The sequence below is a fragment of the Quercus suber genome, unplaced genomic scaffold (assembly GCF_002906115.3).
Source record: "Quercus suber isolate HL8 unplaced genomic scaffold, Cork oak 2.0 scaffold_285, whole genome shotgun sequence".
NCBI lineage: Eukaryota > Viridiplantae > Streptophyta > Magnoliopsida > Fagales > Fagaceae > Quercus > Quercus suber.
Genome location: NW_027069741.1, coordinates 241,383 through 265,386, shown reverse-complemented (window position 1 = coordinate 265,386; position 24,004 = coordinate 241,383). Strand labels below are relative to the sequence as shown.

Below are 24,004 nucleotides of genomic sequence, written 5' to 3'. Positions count from 1 at the left end.
CATTAGCACATGTAGAACCTTTGTGATGGCCAAATCACATTGTACCTGCACATGTATCAAAAGTAGCAAAGAATATTGCGTGTTGTGTGTGAAAAACATCGCAAGATTGCATATGTGTATACATATTATGACGATTTCAGATATGAGAAAATAACTTTAACTCACACACAATCATAACTGTTTGATGGGGACTATCACCTTCGAGGTACATCCTATAACTCTCACATCTCCTAGAATACACACTTGCAACCATATTTAAAGCATTTTTGATCTTTTTGCTTTTTATTTTCTTTGCGTATTTTCTTTAATTTTAGCATACCATACATGGGTATATAAAAGAGAGAAAAGAAATACCCAAGATGTTAAGCATTTGACATCGCACTTTTGCTATGCCGAAGCATACGAATGTCTTTGATACTGCACTTTTGCTATACCAAAGCATACATGTGTCATTTATGATTGGCGAGTAACAGTGGTGAGATGGTTATTTATGCTTTTCTCTTAGGATTTTATAGTCCTACCCGTCAAAAAGAGTGATATGAGTGTTAAGGTTTAAGAGATAACTTAATCTTACTCATCACAAACAAGAGCCACAAAGCTCACTTGCTTAGTTGTGCATAGCGATGCTCATCTAAGCTACAAGAAATACAAAGTTTAGAAACTTTGTTTCAATGGCCATCCAAGATACACAAGTACCGAAGTACACAAAACACACACTATTTTTGTATTTTTCTCATTTTTTCAATTTTTTTTTTATTTTATATTAAAAACAAAATAAACAAAACTGAAAGTAAACACACAAAACATGTTAAACAAAGCAAAGCATAAAACTAGATGCAAATGCATGAGGAAGAAGAACAAGAGAAGGAGATCAATCCATGGAGATGACACCAATGTTTTGACATAGGAATTCAAAACGTTTGCTGCCAAGAGGTTTGGTGAACAAGTCAGCCTTCTGATCATTAGTGTGGATAAACTCAAAAGTGAAAGTACCATTTTCGACAAGCTTCCTAATGAAGTGATGTCGAATCTCAATGTGTTTGGTTCGAGAATGCTGAACAGGGTTTTTAGAGATATTTATGGCACTGGTATTGTCACAGTAAATGGTGAGATGCTCTTGACAAATATCATAATCATGAAGGAGCTTTTACATCCAGAGGAGTTGGGTGCAGCGGCTACCGGCAGCAATGTATTCAGCTTCTGCAGTGGATAATGAGTTGGAGTTCTGCTTTTTGCTCATCCAAGAGACAAGATTGTTACCCACATAAAAACAACCCCCCGAAGTACTCTTTCTATCATCAGCATTACTAGCCCAATCAGCATCAGAGTACCCAGCTAAAACACCATTAGTGTCTCTGCTATACCACACACCAAACTCAGCAGTGATTTTGACATATTTAATAATTCTCTTTAAAGCAGTCATGTGGGATTTCTTGGGATTAGCCTGATATTTAGCACACACTCCAACACTGTAACTAATGTCAGGTCTACTCGCAGTGAGGTAAAGAAGACTACCTATCATGCTTCTATAAAGAGAGGGGTTAACACTCTTGCCTAACAAGTCTACAGTGAGCTTAACATTTGGGCTCATAGGGGTTCTAACAGAACTAGTAGATTCCAGACCAAACTTTTTCACAAGATTCTTAGCATATTTAGATTGAGAAAGGAATATACCTGAATCTTGTTAGTGAATCTGTAGTCCTAGGAAGTGAGTCAGCTCTCCAATCATGCTCATCTCGAACTCCACTTGCATGAGTTTTGAGAAGCCATGAGCAAGTTCATCCTTAGTCGACCCAAAAATGATATCATCAACATAGACTTGAGCAACTATCAACTCACCATCTTCCTTTTTAACGAAGAGAGTTTGATCAGCCTTTCCTCTTGTGAACCCATGTGACACCAAATATTGTGTGAGTCTACCATACCAGGCTCTAGGAGCTTGCTTCAACCCATAAAGTGCCTTTTTAAGGTACAATATATGATCTGGAAAGTGTGGATCAATGAACCCTTTTGGTTAAGCCACATAGACATCCTCTTTGAGTAACCCATTCAAGAAGGCAGTCTTTACATCCATCTGATAGAGTTTGAAATTTAGTTGACATGCTAGGGCAAGCAAAATTCTGATTGACTCCATTCGGGCAACTGGTGCAAATGTTTCATCATAGTCTACTCCTTCCATTTGTGAGTACCCTTGAGCCACAAGTCGAGCCTTGTTGCAAATCACATTGCCTTTTTCATCAGTCTTGTTGCGGAATATCCACTTTGTACCAATGATGTGCTCACCTTCTGGTCTAGGTACTAGAGTCCAAACATCATTCCTCTGAAATTGAAGTAGTTTATCATGCATTGCTTCGACCCAACTTTCATCTTGTAGTGCTTCCTCAACTTTCTTGGGTTCAACTTGTGACAAGTAACAAGAATAAGACACAAAGTTAGCAACACATTTATTGACTGTACGTTTCCTTAATGTGAGTTCATTCATGTTTCCCACAATAACTTCAGGAGGATGATTTAATTTGATTCTATAGGAGGGTCCTTTTTCTTCATGAGACTCAGAATCTAGTGAAGTAGAAGCATCTGCAAAGTCTTGCACAATACTAGGAGTACTTGGGGACACAGGCTCTGGTTTAGCAATATCTTGAACTTCCTTAGGCTCAGGAGGAAGAATTTCTTTGGAGAGTTCCTCAATGCCTTTCTCAAAACTGGAATCAGAAGACTCATCAATGACCACATTTACTGTTTCCATTACCTTCAGAGTTCTCTTGTTGTATACCCGATAGGCCTTGCTTGTGGACAAGTATCCCAGAAATATGCCTTCATCGCTTAAAGAGTCAAACTTTCCCACATTCTCTCTATCCTTAAGGATGAAGCAAGTGCTTCCAAATATCCTGAAATACTTCACATTTGGCTTTCTTCCTTTCCATAACTCATAGGGAGTCTTTTTGGTACTGGGTCTGAAGTACACCCTATTAACCGTATGACAAGCAGTGTTTACAGCTTCTCCCCATAAGTTTCGAGCCACATCTTTGTTATGCAACATGGCTCTAGCCATCTCTTGAATAACCCTATTCTTTCTTTCTACCACACCATTTTGCTGAGGTGTAATAGGAGCAAAGAACTCTTGAGATATGCCTAATCTTGTGCAAAAAGACTCCATGTATGAGTTCTCGAATTCTTTACCATGGTCACTTCGAATTAGATCGATCTTTAAGCTCTTTTCATTTTGCAGTCTTGTGCATAAAGCCTCAATGTGCTCAGGAGCATCAGACTTAGATCGGAGTAAGATGACCCAAGTGTATCTAGTGAAGTCGTCTACCACCACCATGATGTATCTCTTACCACCAAGAGACTCGGTTCTGGTTGGACCCATAAGATCTAAATGCAAAAGCTCCAATAGTCTGGAGGTAGCTAAAGTCTGAGTGCCCGGATGCTTAGCTTTTATCTGTTTCCCAAGCTGACATAGTCCACACACCATATTGCTTATTCTGCTAAGCTTTGGTATCCCCAAGACTGATTCATGCTTAGATACAATGGATAGATGCTTGTAACTAGCATGTCCTATTCGTTGATGCCATAGATCTTCATTAGGCAAACGAATGCTATTGCACACTATATCGGCATCCGGAACTAATCCATAGCAGTTGTCTAGAGTGCGAACCCCACTAATGAGCTTCTTTCCAGACTCATCTATGACAAGACACTTTCCCTTTGAGAATAGCACCATGAAGTCTTGATCACATATTTGACTTATGCTCAATAGGTTCACCCTTAGACCTTCTACAAAAAGAACATTTGCAATGTCTGGCAGTCCTGGATTCCTTTCCCTTTAATTTGTGACTTGCTTCCATCACCAAAAGTCACATTACCACCCTTTTTAGGCTCAAAGATCTTAAAGAGAGATCGATCTCCAGTCATGTGTCTTGAGCAACCGCTGTCAAGATACCATAGACATGTATCCATTACTTTGAAAGAAGACTTCATCATGAAACACACTTCATGCTTGGATGACAAACAGAGGGAATGGTTCTTTCACTCAACTGCTTTTGATGAGCTAAGCCTTTAACTTTTACTCTTCTCAGATGAACTCCTTTGCACATTTTTATTCTGAGGCAGTCTAGTTTCTTCTTAGCCATACTGAGATCCTTTCTAATAGTCATTATAAAAGAATTCAAATAACTTTTAGACTTGTATTTTTTGAGACACTCAAACAAATAGTGATTAGAAAAGCAAGATGTATTTGAAAACAATGATCTCTTCAAACCAGTTATAACCATGACAACAGAGGTCAATGGATTAACACAGCAAAGATTAAACCTAATCAGAGTGTGCCTGCTCTGATACCACTTGATCGGCTATAATCTGAATGACCCCTTATGATTAAACAAATTAATTAATTAGCCAAGTTATTAATTAATCAATTTAGCATGCAAATATGTGGAAGCACAAACAAATCACCAAACAACTAAATATGCAGCGGAAATTAAATGACACGGTGATTTGTTTACGAATGGGGAAAACCCTAACAGCAAAAACCCCACCGGGTGATTTTCAGGTCACCACTCCCGAAACTCCACTATAATCAAATCAAGCGGCTACAAGTAAAGGAATCCCAAGTACCTTACCAACCTACAGTTGAACCCTTACCCCAATACCCAATTGGACTTGATCTGTAGCGACAGTTCCCACCTTTGATACACGGCTTCCAAGTACGTGACTAACCAATGCGTGGATCCCAGTACATGACTTCAAAACACCAACTTAAGGAAGAAAGGCTGGCTGCAAAGTTCTTCAGTTCATCCTGCACGATGAAGATCAAGAAGATGCTTGGTCACAAAACCCTATGGTGCAAATACACAGCAACTTCTTCAGATAAGATGAACTAGGTCAAGAACTTCGTCTTTTGATCACAATTTGCTTGAACAGAGATTTCTCAATGAGTTTGCAACTTGTGTCACACTAGACAGCTCTTAAAACAATCCTTTTATATGTTTAGGGTTTGGAGAAAAGAAGACCCAAAAACATATTCACGGATCCCAAGAAAATCAGATCAGAAAATCTAAAATTTTAAATCTCGACAGATAGTAGGTGTCAAGGTAGCTATCGAGCAGGTGTCGAGCTTTAATGAAATTGCACTTCAGCTTGCTTTTTCTTGGACAGACTTGATGACTTCAACACTTGACCTTGAAATCTTGTTTCTTGAAGTATTAAAACCACCTAGAACTATCCAATTACAAGTAGAGTGCATTTTGTCAAAGGATTAGCCAATTTACATAAATAAGTGACATATGTTCTTAATAAGTGAAAACACATTTGTCCTAACATCTAGGCTTACACGATTATCATCCCTACCCAGCTACCTTCACAAGCTTTGCTCAAGAAATCAGACATTACAAGGAGAGTGGCGAAGTGGGGGACCATCTTAAGAGCATTTGATATCAAATATCTCCATCGTACAACCGTTAAAAGGGTAAGTTTTAGCCAACCTAGTGGCAGAATTCACTAAAGGAGTAGAGAAAAAAGTGTCTGAGGAGCATCCAAGGGTAGACAGGGAGGTGATGATCATTTTTGCATCTACTCTGCCATATTGGGAGTTGTACATGGATGAGGATGCAAATCAGAAAGGCTTGGGGGTTGGAATAGATATGATCTCCCCAGAATGAATTACTGTCAAGAAATCCTTGAGATTGGACTTTTCGGGTACCAAACATGATGTAGAATGCAAAGCCCTTAAAGCTGGCTTGAGTTATGTCAAAAAGTTTGGGGGAAAATCCATTAACGTTTTTTGTGACTCAAGGTTGATAGTGGGGTAGGTCTAGGGAGAGTTTAAGGCCAAGGATCAAAGGATGCAATGGTATTTGGGTAAAGCATTTGCAAGCCAGCTTTGGAACTTTCACCATAGACCAAAATGTCTAGAAGAAAGAACACTCATGTTAATTCACTAGCAACCCAAGCCATTTCCATAGGAGAGAGTTTGCCAAGGGTCGTAATAGTAGAAAACCTGCCAACCCCAAGTCATGATAGCAAAACTCCCATACTAGTAAATGTGATGCACGTCGGTCTAAGCTGGATGGACCCAATGATATCATTCATAAAGAAGAGAACGCTCCCCGAGGATAGACCAAAGGCTGAGAAGATTTGAAGGAAGGCAACATGATATTGGTTGTCTGAGGAGCAAAAATTGTATAAACATTCTTACTTAAACCCCTATCTGTTATGCATACATCCCGAGGCAGTAGAAATTTTGTTAGAAGAACTTCATGACAGAGTCTGTGGTAGTCACACAGGGGGAAGGTCTTTGTCACACAGAGCTCTTACTCAAGGGTATTGGTGGCCTAGCATGCATAAGTCCATTCAAGAGTTTGTTAAGAAGTGTGACCAATGCTAAAGTATGCCCCAAACATCTATTAGCCAGGAAGGATCCTTAACCTTATTTCCAGTCTGTGGCCCTTTGTGCAGTGGGGATTAAGTATTGTCGAGTCATTCCCAAAAGGAACAGGAAATTAGGGAATCCTCATGGGATTGATTATTTCAAAAAGTGGGTTGAAGCAAAACCCCTCTCCAACATTCAAGATCAAGATCTGAAGAGGTTTGTTTGGCAAAATATTGTCACAAGATTTGGTGTACATTACACTCTTATCTTGAACAATGGACTCCAATTCGATAGCAAAGCCTTCCAAAGATACTATTGTGAATTGGGGATAAGGAATAGGTGTTCTACACCAGCCTACTCGCAGAGCAATGGACAAGTCAGGGCCATTAACAAGGTTATAGTGGATGAATTGAAGAAAAGATTGGATGAGGCAAAAGGTAAGTGCGTGGATGAACTACCTTACATTCTATGGGCATATCGCACCACGCCAAGGAGGTCAATAAGTGAAACCTCATTTCTATAACATATGGTTCCAAGGCGGTTATTCCCCTAGAGACGAGGTTCCCAACGATGAGGACTGACTAGTTTGACAGTAACTTAAACGAGCAACTCCTCTTCACTAGCTTAGATATGATTGAAGAAAGGAAGGAAGTGGCCACCATAAAGTTAGTTGATTACTAGTTGTGTGGGTTCTTTTTTTTTTAGAAAAGTAGCACACAGGTCCAAGTAAGGAAGTAAGGATCTTGGGCCCAATGCTTTATATTTTAAAGGACTGGGCTTGATTCACAACAACTAAATGAGGCTGATTTCAAACTAAGTGGTGCACAGTGCATGAATCCTAGAACACATACATACTAACATATAGAGAATATATGTTTTGAACAACAGGAAACAGCAAGGAACAAAATAATGAGAAGAAGGAAATACAATAGGATGTTAAGGATCCTTAAAATAATGTAAAATGCTTCATTATTTTCTTAATTATGCAATACATTATGCTTACTAGGACATGTTACGAGGTCCAAATAAGTTCAAAAATCACAGACTTAGATGGCTCTTCAGGCCTCTAAAACTTGCAAAGTTTGAATCCCTTTGATTCCAAGTATAAGTTCTCTAGTGACTGTTCTAAGGATCCCAGACAGTGTTTTCCCTCCTTTTTATCTCCTTTTGAATTCTAGCAGAGTTTTCTCAAGTATTTTACTTCAATTGACTGTGGCTGAATTCCCTTCACTGTTTGCTGCTTCCCCTTTTTATAGTGCCATCCTAGGGTTTTTGGGGTATCATTAATTCACTCTATTTGTTCCTCTAGGTACCAAAACTTATGTTGTGTCAGCAACACTGGTAACTGGTTCCTTCCTCATTCTTCATTATTTCCCTCTTTTGAGGTTTTCTCTTCAAAAGACCTCAGCTAACTTTCCTGTTCTAGGGGGTCCTCAAAGGCTGACCTTTAGTCTTTCTTTTTCCAAGGTTTCTAGACTCCACTTTTCAGACCCATTTTTTGGCTGCTTTCCCCATTGTCATTTTTCTCAAGTGGGCTGATTCCTTCCTGCCAGGCTGAAGGATCCTCAGCCACCTTCCTTCATGGTTCTTCAAGGTTTCCCGAGGTACCAGGCCCTTGCTCATGAGTTGTTAGTTTCCAAGCCTTCTGATCACTTTTCTACATCCTTGGGCGGCTAATAAGGACATATCTATTCTTATTCTTTGTGTTTCTTGGCATGCCTCCTTGACTTGTCTTAATCCAATCTTGGTACAATATTGTGACTTTTTGGACCTTAAATAACTCCTAAAATAATCTAAGGGTTAAACATAGCCTCGGTTAGGTTTGATTGCCTTGCGTAAATTAATGCTTAGTTTATTCTTAATTAAACAAGTAAAACACAACCCCGAAAAAGTCTGATCCCTCAGGACACTTACCTTATTCAAAATTTATTCTTTAAATGTTAAATGAGCTTGTAAGGTTGAATTTAATCAACCATTCTATTGGCTTTATTCCGTGCCAAATTTGCTTGTATTTTAGCATTTAGTAACCATGTAGGTGGGAATTATGTAAGGATAGTGTGTGAGAAAGTGTGAAGAATTGCTCAAGATTAGGTAGTGAAGCAAGGACTCGTGACTGGATGTTACGGGTGGCTCGTGGCTTACAAACCGCCAGAAGATGCTCATGTGCCAAGCATGCAGAGAAGCTAAAGCGTCATGCTAGCTGGAGCACTACAGGACAAAAAGTCCAGACTGATTGTTCAGTTGGAGCACTACAGGACAAAAAAACCCACCACTATATATAGACCCTTATACCCACAAAATGTAGAGAGCTTCTAGAGAGAATTTTGAGAGAGAAACCCTAGAGAAAAACAAGATTGATTCATCCATAATCTTTATATAGAGACTCTTTAAATTCCTCTACTCTCACCCTCTCCATTGTTACACCCTTGAAAGGTTCTTACCCAAATCCTTTTCTCACCATATTCACATCTGTGAGAATGCTTTTTAGTGCTTTAGGAAGTAGTTAAGAAGGGACCAATGGTTATTGGTTGATACTATGGGCTATAGCGGAATCCGGTAAGCTAAAGAAGACAAAGGTTCGGCACAACCTTGTTGGAGCAAGAAGCTTGGAGGGCTTAAGTACACTAGGTAGATTAGGCTTGAAGGGTTTTCTGCTATTCATGTATCCCAACTTCATTCTTTAGTGGATTATTGACCACTTGGAGGGCGACAGAGAGGTTTTACGCCGAGGGCTTTGGTTTCCTCTTCGATAACACATCGTTATGTTGTCCTTGTATCTGTATCTCTCTTCCCTTAATCTTTGCCATTTAATTTCTGCTGTGGATGTGATTTTATTTAGTTTAGATTGTTTATCAATTTCGGTATAAGCTTATATTCATTTTCTGCACATACATTGTTTGATATTAAGCTGGAATTGGTAATTTGTGAATTGGGGGTCTAAACGTTCATAGTGTTTTATAAACTTTTTGAACATTCAATTGGTATCAGAGCGGGTGCACTTTTTATGGTTTAAACACCTTAGTGCGATCCTTGACCCCGTATTGAGATGGACCTGTCTTAATCTTTAAATGTGCCACCATATTTTGATGGTAGCAACTATGCTTTTTGGAAAGTCAGGATGAAGGCATTTTTGTGTTTAATGGATGAAACCATTTTGGGATGCAGTGGATATTGGATGGACTAGACTGGAGGCTGCCAAATCCACGTAGGATAAGGCAACCCTCGCGGTGTTTAATACAAATAGCAAAGCACTTAACGCTACTTTTTGTGGTATGTCTCCAGAAGAGTTCCACAAGATATCTCACATTTCTATTGCCAAGGAGGCATGGCAGATATTGAAGACCACGTATGCAGGAACAAAGAAAGTGAAGGATACCAAGCTGCAGATGCTGACCACTCATTTCAAGGAGCTGAAAATGAGTGAGGATAAGTCTTTTGACTCTTTCTATAGCAAGCTGAATGAAGTAGTCATCGGCAAGTTCAACTTGGGGGAGAAAATGGAGGACTCTAAAGTTGTGACGAAAATCCTTCGTTTGTTACGAGAGAGCTTTCGTGCCAAGGTGACAGCGATTGAAAAGAGTAAGGACCTTGATGATATCAAAGTCCAAGAATTGATTGGCTCACTTTAAACCTATGAATTGTCATTGCCCACATAAAGGAAGAGCAAATCTCTTGCTCTTAAGACGGTTGATGAAAGGGTCGAAGCTCATAACTCATCGGATGAGGATGTTGTCAATAAAGATGTGGCATATTTGGTGAAGAATTTCCGAAAGTTCTTAAAATTCAAGAACAATCGAAAATTTGGGGGTAAAGGGAAATTCCAAAATTCTAGGAAGGAGAAAAAGGAATTCAAAAAGAAATATGGAAAGGAATCCCAATCCACACAAGGAATCACTTGCTTCAAGTGCAACAGACATAGACATTTCAAGAAAGAGTGTCCAACTATTTGAAATCGAAGGGCAAGACATATGCCACAACTCTTAGTGACTCGGATTCATCCAATTCTGATTCTGAGGAAAATTATGATGAAGAAGGGAATTACTTTGCTTTTATGACCATTGCTCATGTGGAGTCTTTAAAGGACTTGAATTTGCTTCTACAAGAGCTTGGGGAGCATAGTGATGAGGAATCAATGGGAATTGTAGAAGAATCAGATGTTGAAGAAGATGAGAGTATAGGGGAATATGCAAGTGTGGCCAAGGCAGCCATGAAAAAGATGAAGAAGGCAGAGGAGGACTATAGAAGTCTTCTAGTGCAACATAAAGAGGCCAAGTGTGAGATAGAGATGTTGAATGGATAGTTGACTGAAGCCTATTCAAAGATAAAATTTCTTGAGCTTAAGGTAGTTCAAGCAAATGCCAAGGTAGAGAGGTTCTCTACCAAGAAAATAGATGATGCCATTTCCTCTCAAAAACAATTCTCAGACAAATCCGGGTTGGGATATACCGGAAAAAGTAGTTCAGTTGTCGAAATCACCAAAGAAGTGAAGTTTGTGCAAGCCAAAGAACCTGTAGTGGCTACCTCTACACCTAAGAAAGTAGGGGATGAAAAGAGGAAGAACATGGCTAACCGAAGGGTGTTGAACAAGACCCATAACCAATCAGTTATCAAACCTGAAGCTAGGGGAAAATCTCTTCCAAGATCACAAAGAGGTCCGAGAACGAACCATTTTTATCATCATTGTGGACTTCAAGGACACACCAAACCAAATTGTCATAAGCTTAGAGCATTGAAGAATACAACTGATCAAAGGTCAAAAGGACCAAGATATGACAAGAGGACTTGGGCTGTTAAGTCATCAAGAGGTCGAAATGATGATCCTGGTGTGATGGACGTGATGAAGATTGTAAGGTTGAATTTAATCAACCATCTTGTTAGCTTTATTCCGTGCCAATTTACTTGTATTTCAGCACTTAGAAACCTTGTATTTAGATGAGATTCATGTAAGGGTAGTGAGTGAGAGAGTGTGAAGAAATGCTCAAGATTGTGCAAGGATGCAGGGCTTCACGGATGGGATTCGCGGGTGACTCGCGACTAGCAAGTCACCAAAATCAGCACACAAATGAAGCGTGCGAGAAGATGAACAGTCACGCCAGCTGGAGCACTACAGGACAAAATGTCCAGCCTGGCTGTTCTGTTATCTCGCGGCTTAAACTTGTAACTCAGCCAAGTTGCGAGACCAAGCCGCCAACCAGCTTTGTTTTGAAAAACCTGATTCTTCGCATTCCTATCTCACCCTAGTATAAATACCCCTTAAACCCACAAAATGTAGAGAGCTTCTAGAGAGAATTTTGAGAGAGAAACCCTAGAGAAAAACAAGATTGATTCATCCACAATCTTTACCTAAGAGACTCTTCAAATTCCTCTATTCTCACCCTCTCCGTTGATACATCCTTGAGAGGTTCTTGACCAAATCCTTTTCTCACTATACCCACGTCTGTGACAAGGTCTTTTGGTGCTAAGGGAAGTAGTTTAGAAAAGACCAATGGTTATTGGTTAATGCTATGGTTTATAGCAGAATCTGACAAGCTAGAAAAGATAAAATTTCGGTGTAACCTCGTTGGAGCAAGAAGCTTGGAGGGCTTAGGTACTTAGATATATTAGGCTTGGAGGGTCTATTGCTATTCATGTATCCCAACTTTATTTTCTAGTGGATTATTGACCGCTTGGAGGGCGGCGGAGAGGTTTTACGCCGAGGGCTTCAATTTCCTCTTCGATAACATATCATTGTGTTGTCTTTGTGTTTGCACCTCTCTTCCCTTAATCTTTACCTTTTAATTTCTGTTGTGGATGTTATTTTAATTGGTTTAAATTGTTTATCAATTTTGATATAAGATTGTTATCATTTTCCGCACATACATTGTTTAATATAAAGCTTGAATTGGTTTTTGTTGTTTGGGGGTCTAAATGTTCATAGTGTTTTCAACGCTATTTGAACTTTCAAAGATGATCAGTGCATTCACCACCTGCTTAGAAAGCTTCACTAGAAGGTTTGAAAGTCCTAACTCTCGTACCTAATCCTATAGGGATATCACCCCAAATGCATGTGACGTGTGGGTGAAGAGGGATACTCATGCATAAGCATTACAACATGTCCATGCATCAATTCTTCCTATGCTTTGTGACTATGCTTAGTTGTGTGCTTTTTGCTTGTTTGTGTTGAAAATTGTTTGTTTGTTCATTTGCTTCTTTTTAAATGTTTTTACATTGTTGTTTTGATTAATCTTTTCTTGCTTTTGTGTCAAAAATCCAAAAACACATAAAAAGTAGAAAATCCAAAAAGTTTGATTAACATTGTTGAGTTTTGTCTCTAAACATGTTTTGCCTTGTACCTTTGTACTAATGGCTTTGTACATCTACGAGCTTAGCTTGTTTCCTATGCATTCATATCATTGTGAGAGAACTCTTAAAATCTATGTGATTGTTGTAAATAGATCTTCAACTTTGTTATGAATGATTAGTGAATGGTTTTGTTGATCTTCCCACTATTTTATTTTATTGCTTTTACTTAAAGAGTACACCAAATGTAAATCTCGAAATGGAAAGAGATATTGAGCTGCAAAAGCCTGTCGCACATACTAGTATTTGACTAGGAAAAAGGGAAAGCAACCAAAAATAAATTGTATGATGCCCAAAAAGCCAAAGGCTTTCTCTTCAAATTGAAATATCAAAAATTTCAAGCATTGATCTCACAATGAGATGTATGGATTCAAAAAGATCAAATGATATGATGTTCATGGAGCCAAATGAAAAGTTTCAAAGAAATGTAATCAAGTTCATGTGGGAGATCATATATACATATTTCTATAATTGAGATGGGTCACATTATCTAGTGCTAATTGTGTATGTCTTGGTTAAATTGATCATTGAAGCTTCACATTAGACTAAGAACTATCTCATTTCTGATATCCACATTCATCACACATGTCTATGTTCAATGAATGTCATATTCATTTGTGTGATTGTACTTGATTAAATGTGTTTTCACATACTTAATCTTTCTTGATCAAACACAAAAAGATTTTTAAGTCTTTTAGTTTGCTTTTGGAAAGTATTTTGCTTTTACAAAAATTATCAAAAGTTCAAAAACAATGGTGCCCTGTTTTGGCAACTCAGTCGCGGGTTGGTCTAGTCGCATGCCCCAATTGCGAGCCCATATAGAGATTTTTTGCAGCTCACTGGTGGGTCAATGTCCCAATCGCGAAAAATACTTAGAATATTTTTCAAAATTTGGATTTTTATGTTTCTCGTGGCTCATTGTGACGACTTGTTCGCAGGTGAAAGGTCCAATCGCGAGGGGTACACAGAGATTTTCGCTACTTACCTCGCGACTGTCTCGTAGGTAGACCTTCCAATCGCGAAAAACACTTAGAATTTTTTTTCTTCAAATTTTTGTTTTTAAGTGTTTTGGCGGTTGGTCATGGCGACTTGCATGCGACTTTACTCAGTCACGAAAATCATGTGTTTTACGTTTTAAGGGCAGTTTTTAAAATTTTTTCAGCTTTCCCTCGAATTTTTGTGACTACTCATTATCTTCCTCATTTCAACTCTCTCTCAAACTCATCGTGTTTCTCTTGAAAAACCTCCATTCTTGCATCATATCTACTCCAATCTTCAAGAAAAAGGTATGGGTTTTCTCATTTTCTTTAACTTCTTCTTGATTATAAATTTATTTTCTTGGATTTATGAGTTGTTATTGTGATTTGAGAGATATTGTGTTCAAACATATGTTTGGTTTATTTTGTTGAGTGAGTTTGTTTGAGTGCTAGTCATATTGATTGAGTCTGTTTCATGACTGTGTTGCTCTGCACATATCATGTTCATAGTAAAGTGTCACAATGACAGTTATTTGTGACTGTGTGATGTTCATTGATCACTTTCTACTGATATCTATCTTTGAGTACCAATGCTTATTCATTTTTGACTAACCTGAAGCTAATCAAGTTGATGTACGTGTCTTGGTTTTCTGTTGTGTCTTCTTTTCAGCAGATGTCATGTCGTTCCTTTGAAGAAAAAGACATTGTGAGTGATGTTCCATCCCCTGTTGCTAAGCAAACTCGTCACTCGACTCAGTCGACTCAAGATCTAAACAATGAGAGATTCAGGACTCCTCTTGATTCACAGACTTACTCAGACATATTTGTAGACACTCCTACAATTGTGGAACGTGTAATACAATTTGATTCCTTGGGAACAACATTTATCCCTAGGATTTTTGAATCAAGAGATTCGGCTGATCTGTTCAGAAATTTCGAAGACCCGGTTGATGAATTGGTTAAGGAATTTTACTCTAATGCTAGATACACCGGAGTAGAGTTGAATTGTTAGGTCAGAGGAACATAATTCTCCATCAATCCATACTACATTGCAAAGGTTCTTCGCATCACCAAACCAATAAATGTGGACATCACTTCATATGATGACAGAATACTTCAGGTACAAGACATTCTTCAAGTCCTTGGACCTGATCATGAAGTTAGAAGCAAGGGCTCCTCTATAGACATTGCACAGTTTTCACCTGAACTAACGACTCTAAAATTGATTATGTTCTCCAACCTCTACCCATTGTCTAACACTGCTTTCATCAATCTTGGAAGAGCTCAATTCCTTTGTGATCTTATTACCGGCATAACGATTGACATCTGTGCCCACATCTTTCAAATCACTGGGAAAGCAGCATCTTGATCAGCAACCCGAACATGTCTTCCTTTCTGTAGTCTCATCATGAAAATCTTGCTTTGTGAAGGTGTTCATTCACCAACAGATGGAAAAATTATATAACGTTCTCGACCAATATCTATGATAACTCTTCAAGCAAGCAAGAGTCACTCCTCTAAAGCACCTAAGAGTGAGCCATCCACACATGCAACCTCACCTGCTCATGATTCAGCTACACCTGTGCATATCGAGACTGTTTCTCCAATTCTTTCTAAGATGCAAACAGTTGGCACTCCATTTGTTCCCTCTGGATCTCAAACGGACAAGCAAAGCAACTTGATTGAAAATATGTTTCATTGGATTTCCGATTTAGAACGGCTTCTTCACTCCATCCACAATCAGACTCAAATGCGTCTCACAACCATTGAGACACAACTAGATGCTATTCAGCAAAAACTAAAAGATGGTCTTTAGCTATTCGTGCCAAAAAGGGGGAGAGATAGCATATAGTAAGGGCGAGAGCAACAAAAGAATGAGGATGAGTGTGTATACTGAAAGGGGGAGTTGTGTGCTCAAGAAGAGGAAGCTGATGTACACTCACACATATTTCTGGATAGTTTAACAAATTTTAGACATATTTCTGGATAGTCTAACAAATTTTAGCTATTTAATTGCTAGCTTTCATAAACTCTTGTGTGGATATGGTTTTAATTCTTTGGTTTAAGATATTGGTACTGTGGTATGTATATATATATATATATATATAAGATGTTTTTCAGTTTAAGTTTTGATGTGTACCTGTTGCTTTTGTAAGCTTTTAAGTTTTTTGTACCCATGCTTTGTAGCTTAAGTACTTGATGTTAAATGTCATACATTTTCTTTAAGTACATCACTCTTATGCCCTTTGTTGGATTTTATATCCTTAATGCAATCACCTTGTGTTGTTGCATTGGTTGAGTGTTAGACATGCAAATGATACTTTGCAATTAAGCTTATTAGCTTGCATATCCGGATTTTCATTCCGTGTGTGAATGAGTATTGCGATCACTATTTATAGTGATTGTTCATTTTTGTTCAAGCTTTGGTTTATTACTTTTTTCCATTTTGCTTGATCGCATTGTGTTTACTCCATATGCATTAAAAGTTTTTTGCATACAATGATCATATTGTGTTGTTGTGCTTCAGGAGATACTTGTTCTTATGGTTCAAGAGCTTCACAGATTCTAGAGTTAGGTGTGAGTGAGTTTTGATCAACTGTTCCCAACTCACGCGTTAAGTCTAGAGTTTGTTGTAGGGTTTTGTCACGGAATAGCCAACAGGGGAGATTGTAAGGTTGAATTTAATCAACTATTCTGTTGGCTTTATTTTGTGCCAAATTTGCTTGTATTTTAGCATTTAATAACCCTATATTTAGGTGGAAATTATGTAAGGGCAGTGTGTGAGAGAGTGTGAAGAATTGTTCAAAATTGTGCAATGAAATAGGGACTCGCAATTGGATCTCGCAGGTGGCTCGCGGCTTGCAAGCCGCTAGAAGATGCTCACATGCCAAGCATGCAGAGAAGCTAAAGCATCATGCTAACTGGAGCACTACAGGACAAAAAAATCTAGACTAGCCGTTCAGTTACCTCGCGGCTTGAACTCGCGGCTCAATCAAGTCACCAGCCAGCATTGTTTTGGATAAATGACTCTTTGTATTCCAAACACCCACCATTATATATAGACCCTTATACCCACAAAATGTAGAGAGCTTCTAGACATAATTTTGAGAGAAAAGCCTTAGAGAAAAACAAGATTGATTCATCCACAATCTTTACATAGAGACTCTTCAAATTTCTCTACTCTCACCCTCTCCATTGTTACATCCTTCAGAGGCTCTTATCCAAATCCTTTTCTCACCATACCCACATCTGTGAGAAGGCTATTTGGTGCTTTGGAAAGTGGTTAGGAAGGGACCAATGGTTATTGGTTGATGCTATGGGCTATAGCAAAATTCGGTAAGCTAAAGAAGACAAAGGTTCAGCACAACCTCGTTGGAGCAAGAAGCTTGGAGGGCTTAGGTACACTGGGCAGATTAGGCTTGGAGGGTCTTCTGCTGTTCATGTATCCCAACTTTATTCTTTAGTGGATTATTGACCGCTTGGAAGGCGGCGGAGAGGTTTTACGCCGAGGGCTTCGATTTCCTCTTCGATAACACATCGTTGTGTTGTCCTTGTGTTTGCATCTCTCTTCTCTTAATCTTTGCCATTTAATTTCTACTGTGGATGTAATTTTATTTGGTTTAAATTGTTTATCAATTCTAGTATAAGCTTATATTCATTTTTCGCACATACATTGTTTGATATTAAGCTTGAATTGGTAATTTGTGAATTGGGGGTCTATACATTCATAGTGTTTTATACACTTTTTAAACATTCAGAACTTTTGATTTGTTTAAATTCCATAGAAGTAACTAGAAACTAATGTGGCTCTTAGGCCTTTAAGATATTTGTGATATTGAAATCCTAGGCCCACCTGGTGTTCCATATTTGACAGGGCAATGATATCCATCATGCCAGTCTCCCGAAATCATCAAGAAGTCTTCATCCAAGCCCTTGTTTGTTTCGGGAAGACAGGAGATCAACGTAACCACAGGAACCCTAGTCCTAAGGTAAAACCCCGTATCCTTGCTATCCTGACAACTATATACCTAGTTAATATCGCGATGGGTGATGGGTTAGGACCACACTTATCTTCTCGTTCAACCGAGCTACACTACACACTATCGGGAAAAGATTTAGGGAACATTGGGTAGGGCAGATCCTAAAGAGGTGAAAGAAGTCCCTTATAACTCCATCCATAGGGATCCTCATCCCCCCTTCTATGAAGTCTATCACAGGGATAACTACATCCTCATTTTGCCTTTTGGTGTACCAATCCCCTAATTTGCCATGTTGTATGGTTACATTGGCGAGAATATTATACCTAGCCTTGAAAGTCTCTTTGTTTTCGGGAGTGTCTACTAAGCTAGCAAATCTACCCATCCTAAAGTAAATTTTTTTGAAAGTGGAAGATTGACCTCCACCTTCCTTTATATAGAGATGAAAGAGAGTGGTAATTTTCCCTCCCATATACTCTGAAAAACATCAGCCGTAGGATCTTTATCTTACCATAGAACATGGGGGACATGAAGTTGTCTGCAGCATTAACTGTAGCGTTGAGGAAACCGATGCGTCAAGAGCGTGTCTAGGGTAGTTGAAAAACATTTCTATGCGGGAACATGCCCAGAGCGTGCCAACTCCTCCATCTCCTACCAAAACCCCACTCCCTCGAGCAACAAAGGGAGTGATGTTTCTAGGGGCTATTATGGGAGGGGGAAGCATGAAGAGGGAAGATTGCCCAGTGGGCTCAACTCGAGGAGCAGCTGGGCCTAATTGTTCATCACACCAGGTCCAACTCAATTAGGAGAGTCCAGTCAGTAAAACCGAGGAAGGCGAACCACCCGAGTAGCCTGAGAAGCAAACACTCCTTAAGAGACCAGAGATAAACCACCAAGGTCATAGGAGTGAAGGCCAAGAAAGGAAGTAGTGACATGCAAGCAAGGGAAGGAGGAGGTTTCCATATAGAGCATCCATTACCTCCACATTTAATGCACTATACCAACTCAGTCTGCACATTAATGGTAGAATGGCCCCTGAACAGTGCTCTCATAGCTTCTGGCCTAGTTTACCACCACTAACAAGGCACTAATAGGACAAGTATCTAAAGGGGGATTAACGGCCCTCCAAGTAGAAGGCTAGGATGCAATTCAAGTAGCTATATATGGGAAGGAAGATCATCCTGGAAGGGGGATCAGAAAAAGTGGAGAGAGAGAGAGAGAGAAATAAGGAAATAGAGAGAAAGTGATCACTATGTATCTAAAGACTGTGTGTCAAAAGAACCATCCCCCCTTTGCCACCCTGAGGAAGAACTTAAATAAGAATCTCTCTTTCATTGTTGCAATTCTTTATTAAAACTGTTGTCCTTGCCAATTTCCTTTCTTTAAATTACTATACCAAGGTTATCAAGGCTTAAAAGGCTGATCTTGACCATCCATCTCTAGAAATTAGTTGCATTGGGCCTCCATATCTACAAATTAGTTGTATTAAGGAAGAACAAGTCATATTGGACTTGTTCTATAGTGACAATCTCTCCTTGTAATGCACAGTTCCCAGTACGTGATTAACCAATTGCACAAATCTCAGTATGCAGCTTCAATCACCAACTAGATAAGGTTGTTGGCTGCAAAGTTCTTCAGTTTATCCAAACGATGAATATCAAGAAGATGTTTGGTCACAAAACCCTACGGTGTACAAATACAACAGCTTTTTCACAAGAAAGATGAACTAGGGCAAATTATGTCTCCGATCACAATTTGCTAAACTTTGCTCAGCACTTATGCAACTTGTGTCTCTGTTTACTGCCCATAAAATAATCTTTTTATATATCTAGGGTTGTGAGAAAAGAAAGCTCAAACGTACAATCAAGGGTTAGAGTCAAAACAAAACTGAAACTCTGTTTTTCATAAATCTCGACAGATGCCTATCTGTCAAGCTGTTGTTAAGCTACGGGCTAGAACAGCTCTTAAGTCTCGATATATAGCTAACTGTCGAGCTAGTTGTCAAGCTTTAATAAACAACACTTTCTGCACTTGAATCTTGGATAGACTTGCATGACTTTAACACTTGAACTTGAAACAAAGTTTCTTGAAGTATCAAAGACATCCTAGATCTACCCAGATACAAGTAAAGTGTATTTTGTCAAAGGATTAGCCAATTACATACAATAGTGACATATGTTCCTTACAAGTGTATCACATATGTCCTGACAATCTCTCTCTCTCTCTCTGCTTGTTTAAATATGGTCATGCACTTTGTATGATAAACTCACTTGGTTGGAAGGGTACTACCCTTGTGATGCATATTCATGCTACATTGTGTGCATGATTATTGCGGTGTGATTGTCATTGATTCATTTTAGCTAGTGACATTGGTTTTCTTGTGTATGCGACACACATCAACGTGTTTAATACTTTAGTGAGCTCTAGTTTGGCTTAGTATGAACATATTGACGTATGTCATATACACAGGCACAAAATCTTGCCAGTGCGCTATAGCGCACCAAACATGAAACTCTACCAGATTTTGCCTCGAAAATGGGGCACCTTTTTGCCATATTCTCGTAGTGAAAGTTTGGTGAGAATAGTGTTTTATGTGCTAAGACGCATCTATCCTAAAATACTGTCGAATTCCGACCATGAAAATAAGGCAAAATGCTCTCTTTGCCGTACTTTCTCTTTTCTCACTTTATTATTTTTATTCTTCTGTCTCTCACTGTTCACATGCTCTCTTTTCCTTCACTTTATTGTTTATATTATTTTAATGGAATGAATATAAAATTAAAATTTTTGATATTAAGTATATTATAAAATAAAGTGGTGAAATAGGTAAAATACATTTTTTAAATACTAAAAGCTAATCTTTTAACACTGCGGTTAATGGGAGAAAAGTCTTTTCATTTTTCAACTATGTATTCGTGGACAAGAAGACATTTCGTTAGATAAACATGGGCCGTCATAAATATATCCCACCAATTAGCCTGTTTTCAAAAGAATCTTGACTCATGTATCCTTTAGGTAAAGTCTATTTATACAAATCCCAGCCATGGATGACATCATGGCTTTGCTGGGATTTTTTTTTTTTTTTTTTTAAAAAAAAAAAGCAAAAGTTGTATGATCATTGTTAGTCTATTGGACTTAAAATTTTTTTTTTTTTTTAGCTGGTCATTCGAACCCTAGCTTTTTGCCTATGCTCGCGTGAAAAGATTTACACAGCCCTTATACAAATAATTAATCCAATTAATCATCCTAATTTACACAACATGCAATAGAATGAGGAGAATACCGAAGCCTATGACACTCACAAAACCAACTGAGAAAATGGGTTGATGTATGATGAGCCAAAATGATATTAAAGTAATTATTATTAAATGTATTTTGAAAAAAAATAGTACAATTTCAAACCACAACCCCAAACCAAATAAAGTGGTCACATTTTATCAAAAAAAAAAAAAAAAAAATGTGGTCAGATTGTGAACGGTTAGACTNACATCAACCCATTTTCTCAGTTGGTTTTGTGAGTGTCATAGGCTTCGGTATTTCTCCTCATTCTATTGCATGTTGTGTAAATTAGGATGATTAATTGGATTAATTATTTTGTATAAGGGCTGTGTAAATCTTTTTCACGCGAGCATAGGCAAAAAGCTAGGGGTTCGAATGACCAGCTAAAAAAAAAAAAAAAATTTTAAGTCCAATAGACTAACAATGATCATACAACTTTTGCCCCCTCCCAATTATAATTTGATTTTTTTTTTTTGAGATATTTTATCATTTCTTATTAATATATTAAGTTTTCAAGTTTATCCTAAACATAACTTATTTCACAACTTTTTCTATAGTTTGTTGAGATGGAAGGTTGTGAGTAATGGACAATTACTTTTCGCATAAACCCACAACTAACATCACTTTTATTTTTCACTATCACAACCTACCAATTCAGTAAGTGTACAAAATTGTGTTACTAGCTTTATTTTAAACAATATATTTGAAAATTTCCATACTCAAGCTTCCTTCTTCATTCATGGCTTTTATTTATCTACAATTGGCTATCCATATATTCCATCGCGCATATAATTGTCATAATGTAGTTAGAGCATTAGCATCAGACAATTCTAATTCTACTCTATTTTACCATTCCAAAAACCTACTTTATCATTATACCAAACAATTTTACCATTCCTCCAACATCCCAAAACTCTATTTTTATTAAAATATTAATTTTTAATCGTTCTTTATTATTTCTTTCCAACTGCTACATTTTTTCAGACTTGGCTGGTATTTGATCAATTTTTTCATCCTTTTTTTCACTCTCTCTCCCATGCTCTCTGTCACTTTCTCTCTGCCTCTCCATTTCCCTTTCTCTATGCTTGACTGCCTTTCGAATTTGTGGGTCTCTCTGGTGCTAGGTGTGGCTAGGCTACAGTGGTTTTTCGTGGATTGTGGGTCTCTGCGATGGATCGTGGATCGTGGAATTTTTGCATCTTTGCAGTGGATCGTGGATCGTTTTTCGGTGAGTTTTAATTTTGTTGGGTTTTGATTGATTTTGGTGGGATTTGATTTTTGTGGTTGGGTTCGTGGGTTGATTGGAATGGCTTTGGGTGTTGGTTGTGGATGGGTTTGGGTTATGGTGTTGGCGGTGGATTGATTTTGGGTTGGGGTTTGATTTTTGTGGTTGGGTTTGTGGGTTGATCGGAGTGGCTTTGGGTGCTGGTCGTGGATGGGTACGGGTTATGGTGTTGTTGGCAAATTGATTTTGGGTTGGGATTCACGCAGTGGCGACTCCAAGAAATTTGTTCAGGGTGTTCCTTAGGAAGCATAAATTACACAATCTTATTTCTTTTTAGCCTTTAAGTAATTAGGTTTGATTCAATGTTATTAATTTCATTCCGTTCCGACCGTAAAGGCCGGAAAATATTATGCCGGTAAACAAACCGGAACAGTAACCCACCCTATTCTACTTCGGAAAAAATTTTGGGTCATTCCGGTCTATTTCGACTGTTTCGGTAAATAATGACAATTCTAGAAATATTTTTTAGAGTGATCCTTAAAGGAGCATAAATTACGCAATATAGCACACATCCCACGGTTTATTTTGCTTTGCACAATGTAAAGACAAAAAATATGCATCATCCACTCGACTCAACCCACTCAAAACTGCTTAACATAGTTTTTTTTTTTTTTTTTTTTTGGTGTCTTTTATAAATTATAATGTGTATTCACTTACTTTTAACTTTTAAGGGAGCACATACCACTACCCCAATTCAATGCCATAACCCCATCCACCCCATACTAAGAGACAAGAGCCAATCATCAATTTCAACACAATTACATATTTTTATATTCACATACATTTGCACAAAAAGACAAAAGCTAAGCAATTTATATTGTCAAAAAAATAAGTCTAAGTGAAAAGACTCACAACACAAGTCAAACAAGAAAATGAAAGCCAATGAGCCACGTACCTAGCTGAAGTAACTGAGATCACCTTTTGCTTTTGTAGTGTATAGTTTTAAAACCATACACGTGTGGTCCTCTAGGATTAGAGCAAATAATAAAGTATTTTTGGCCTTAGAAATCCGTGAAGCACTAGAAGCTTTAGAAAACAACTCAAAGAAAAGAAGAAGTTTCCTACTCCTAATACTTTCCTAGAACACAAATTTGAGACAAGAAATTGTCAAGCTCATAAGCTACATTCCTAAAAATTCAAAAAAAAAACATGCTCCGCCACTGTGAGTATGAGAGGAGAGAGAGAGAGAGAAGGAGAGAGAGATAGGAAAAGGAGAGAGAACTGAAATACCTTGAGGTCAGGGGCGGCGCTGCCGCGACACGTTGAAGGCTAAGGTTCTTATTTCCCAATCTCACTTTTGCCGTCGCTGATCTCACAATCTCCGATCTGGACCAAGTCAATCTCCGATCTCGCTGTCGCAGAGCTGCTCTGCGTGTTCAGTGTTGCTGTTGTTGCCTTGTTGAGTCGCTGCTGCTGCTGCTGTTGCTGAGAAGTGAGGACATGAGGTTCTTTTAGGTTAGGAATTGTTTTAGTTTAAAATATGATTGGGTAATGGTATACGTATTAAGTTTATAATTTTTTATTATTATTATTTATTGTTGAGAATCTGTGGGTTTGCTAGGCTTGCACTGATCAGTTTTTTTTTTTTTTTTGAGAATCTGTGGGTTTCTGTTTTCAGTATATTGGGCTTTTTTTCCTAGTGGGCTTGCCTGTTACAATTTTTTTTTTCTTTTTAGATTTTAGTTCAATTTTTTTTTTTGGCTTGAAATGAAACAAATAATTTTTTTTTTTTTATTTTTTTTATTTGAGGGTGTTCCTCATTTTGATTGGGGGTGTT

The 24,004-nt window shown here is 38.2% G+C and overlaps 1 protein-coding gene across 1 annotated transcript; it reads right to left on the bottom strand.

The window, feature by feature from the left end:
- Nucleotides 1-1,147: 1,147 nt before the first annotated feature.
- On the bottom strand, nucleotides 1,148-1,591 carry LOC136071097 (secreted RxLR effector protein 161-like). Its single transcript, XM_065781988.1, has one exon. It carries the CDS (start codon nucleotides 1,589-1,591, stop codon nucleotides 1,148-1,150), a length of 444 nt encoding a protein of 147 aa, XP_065638060.1.
- Nucleotides 1,592-24,004: the final 22,413 nt, after the last annotated feature.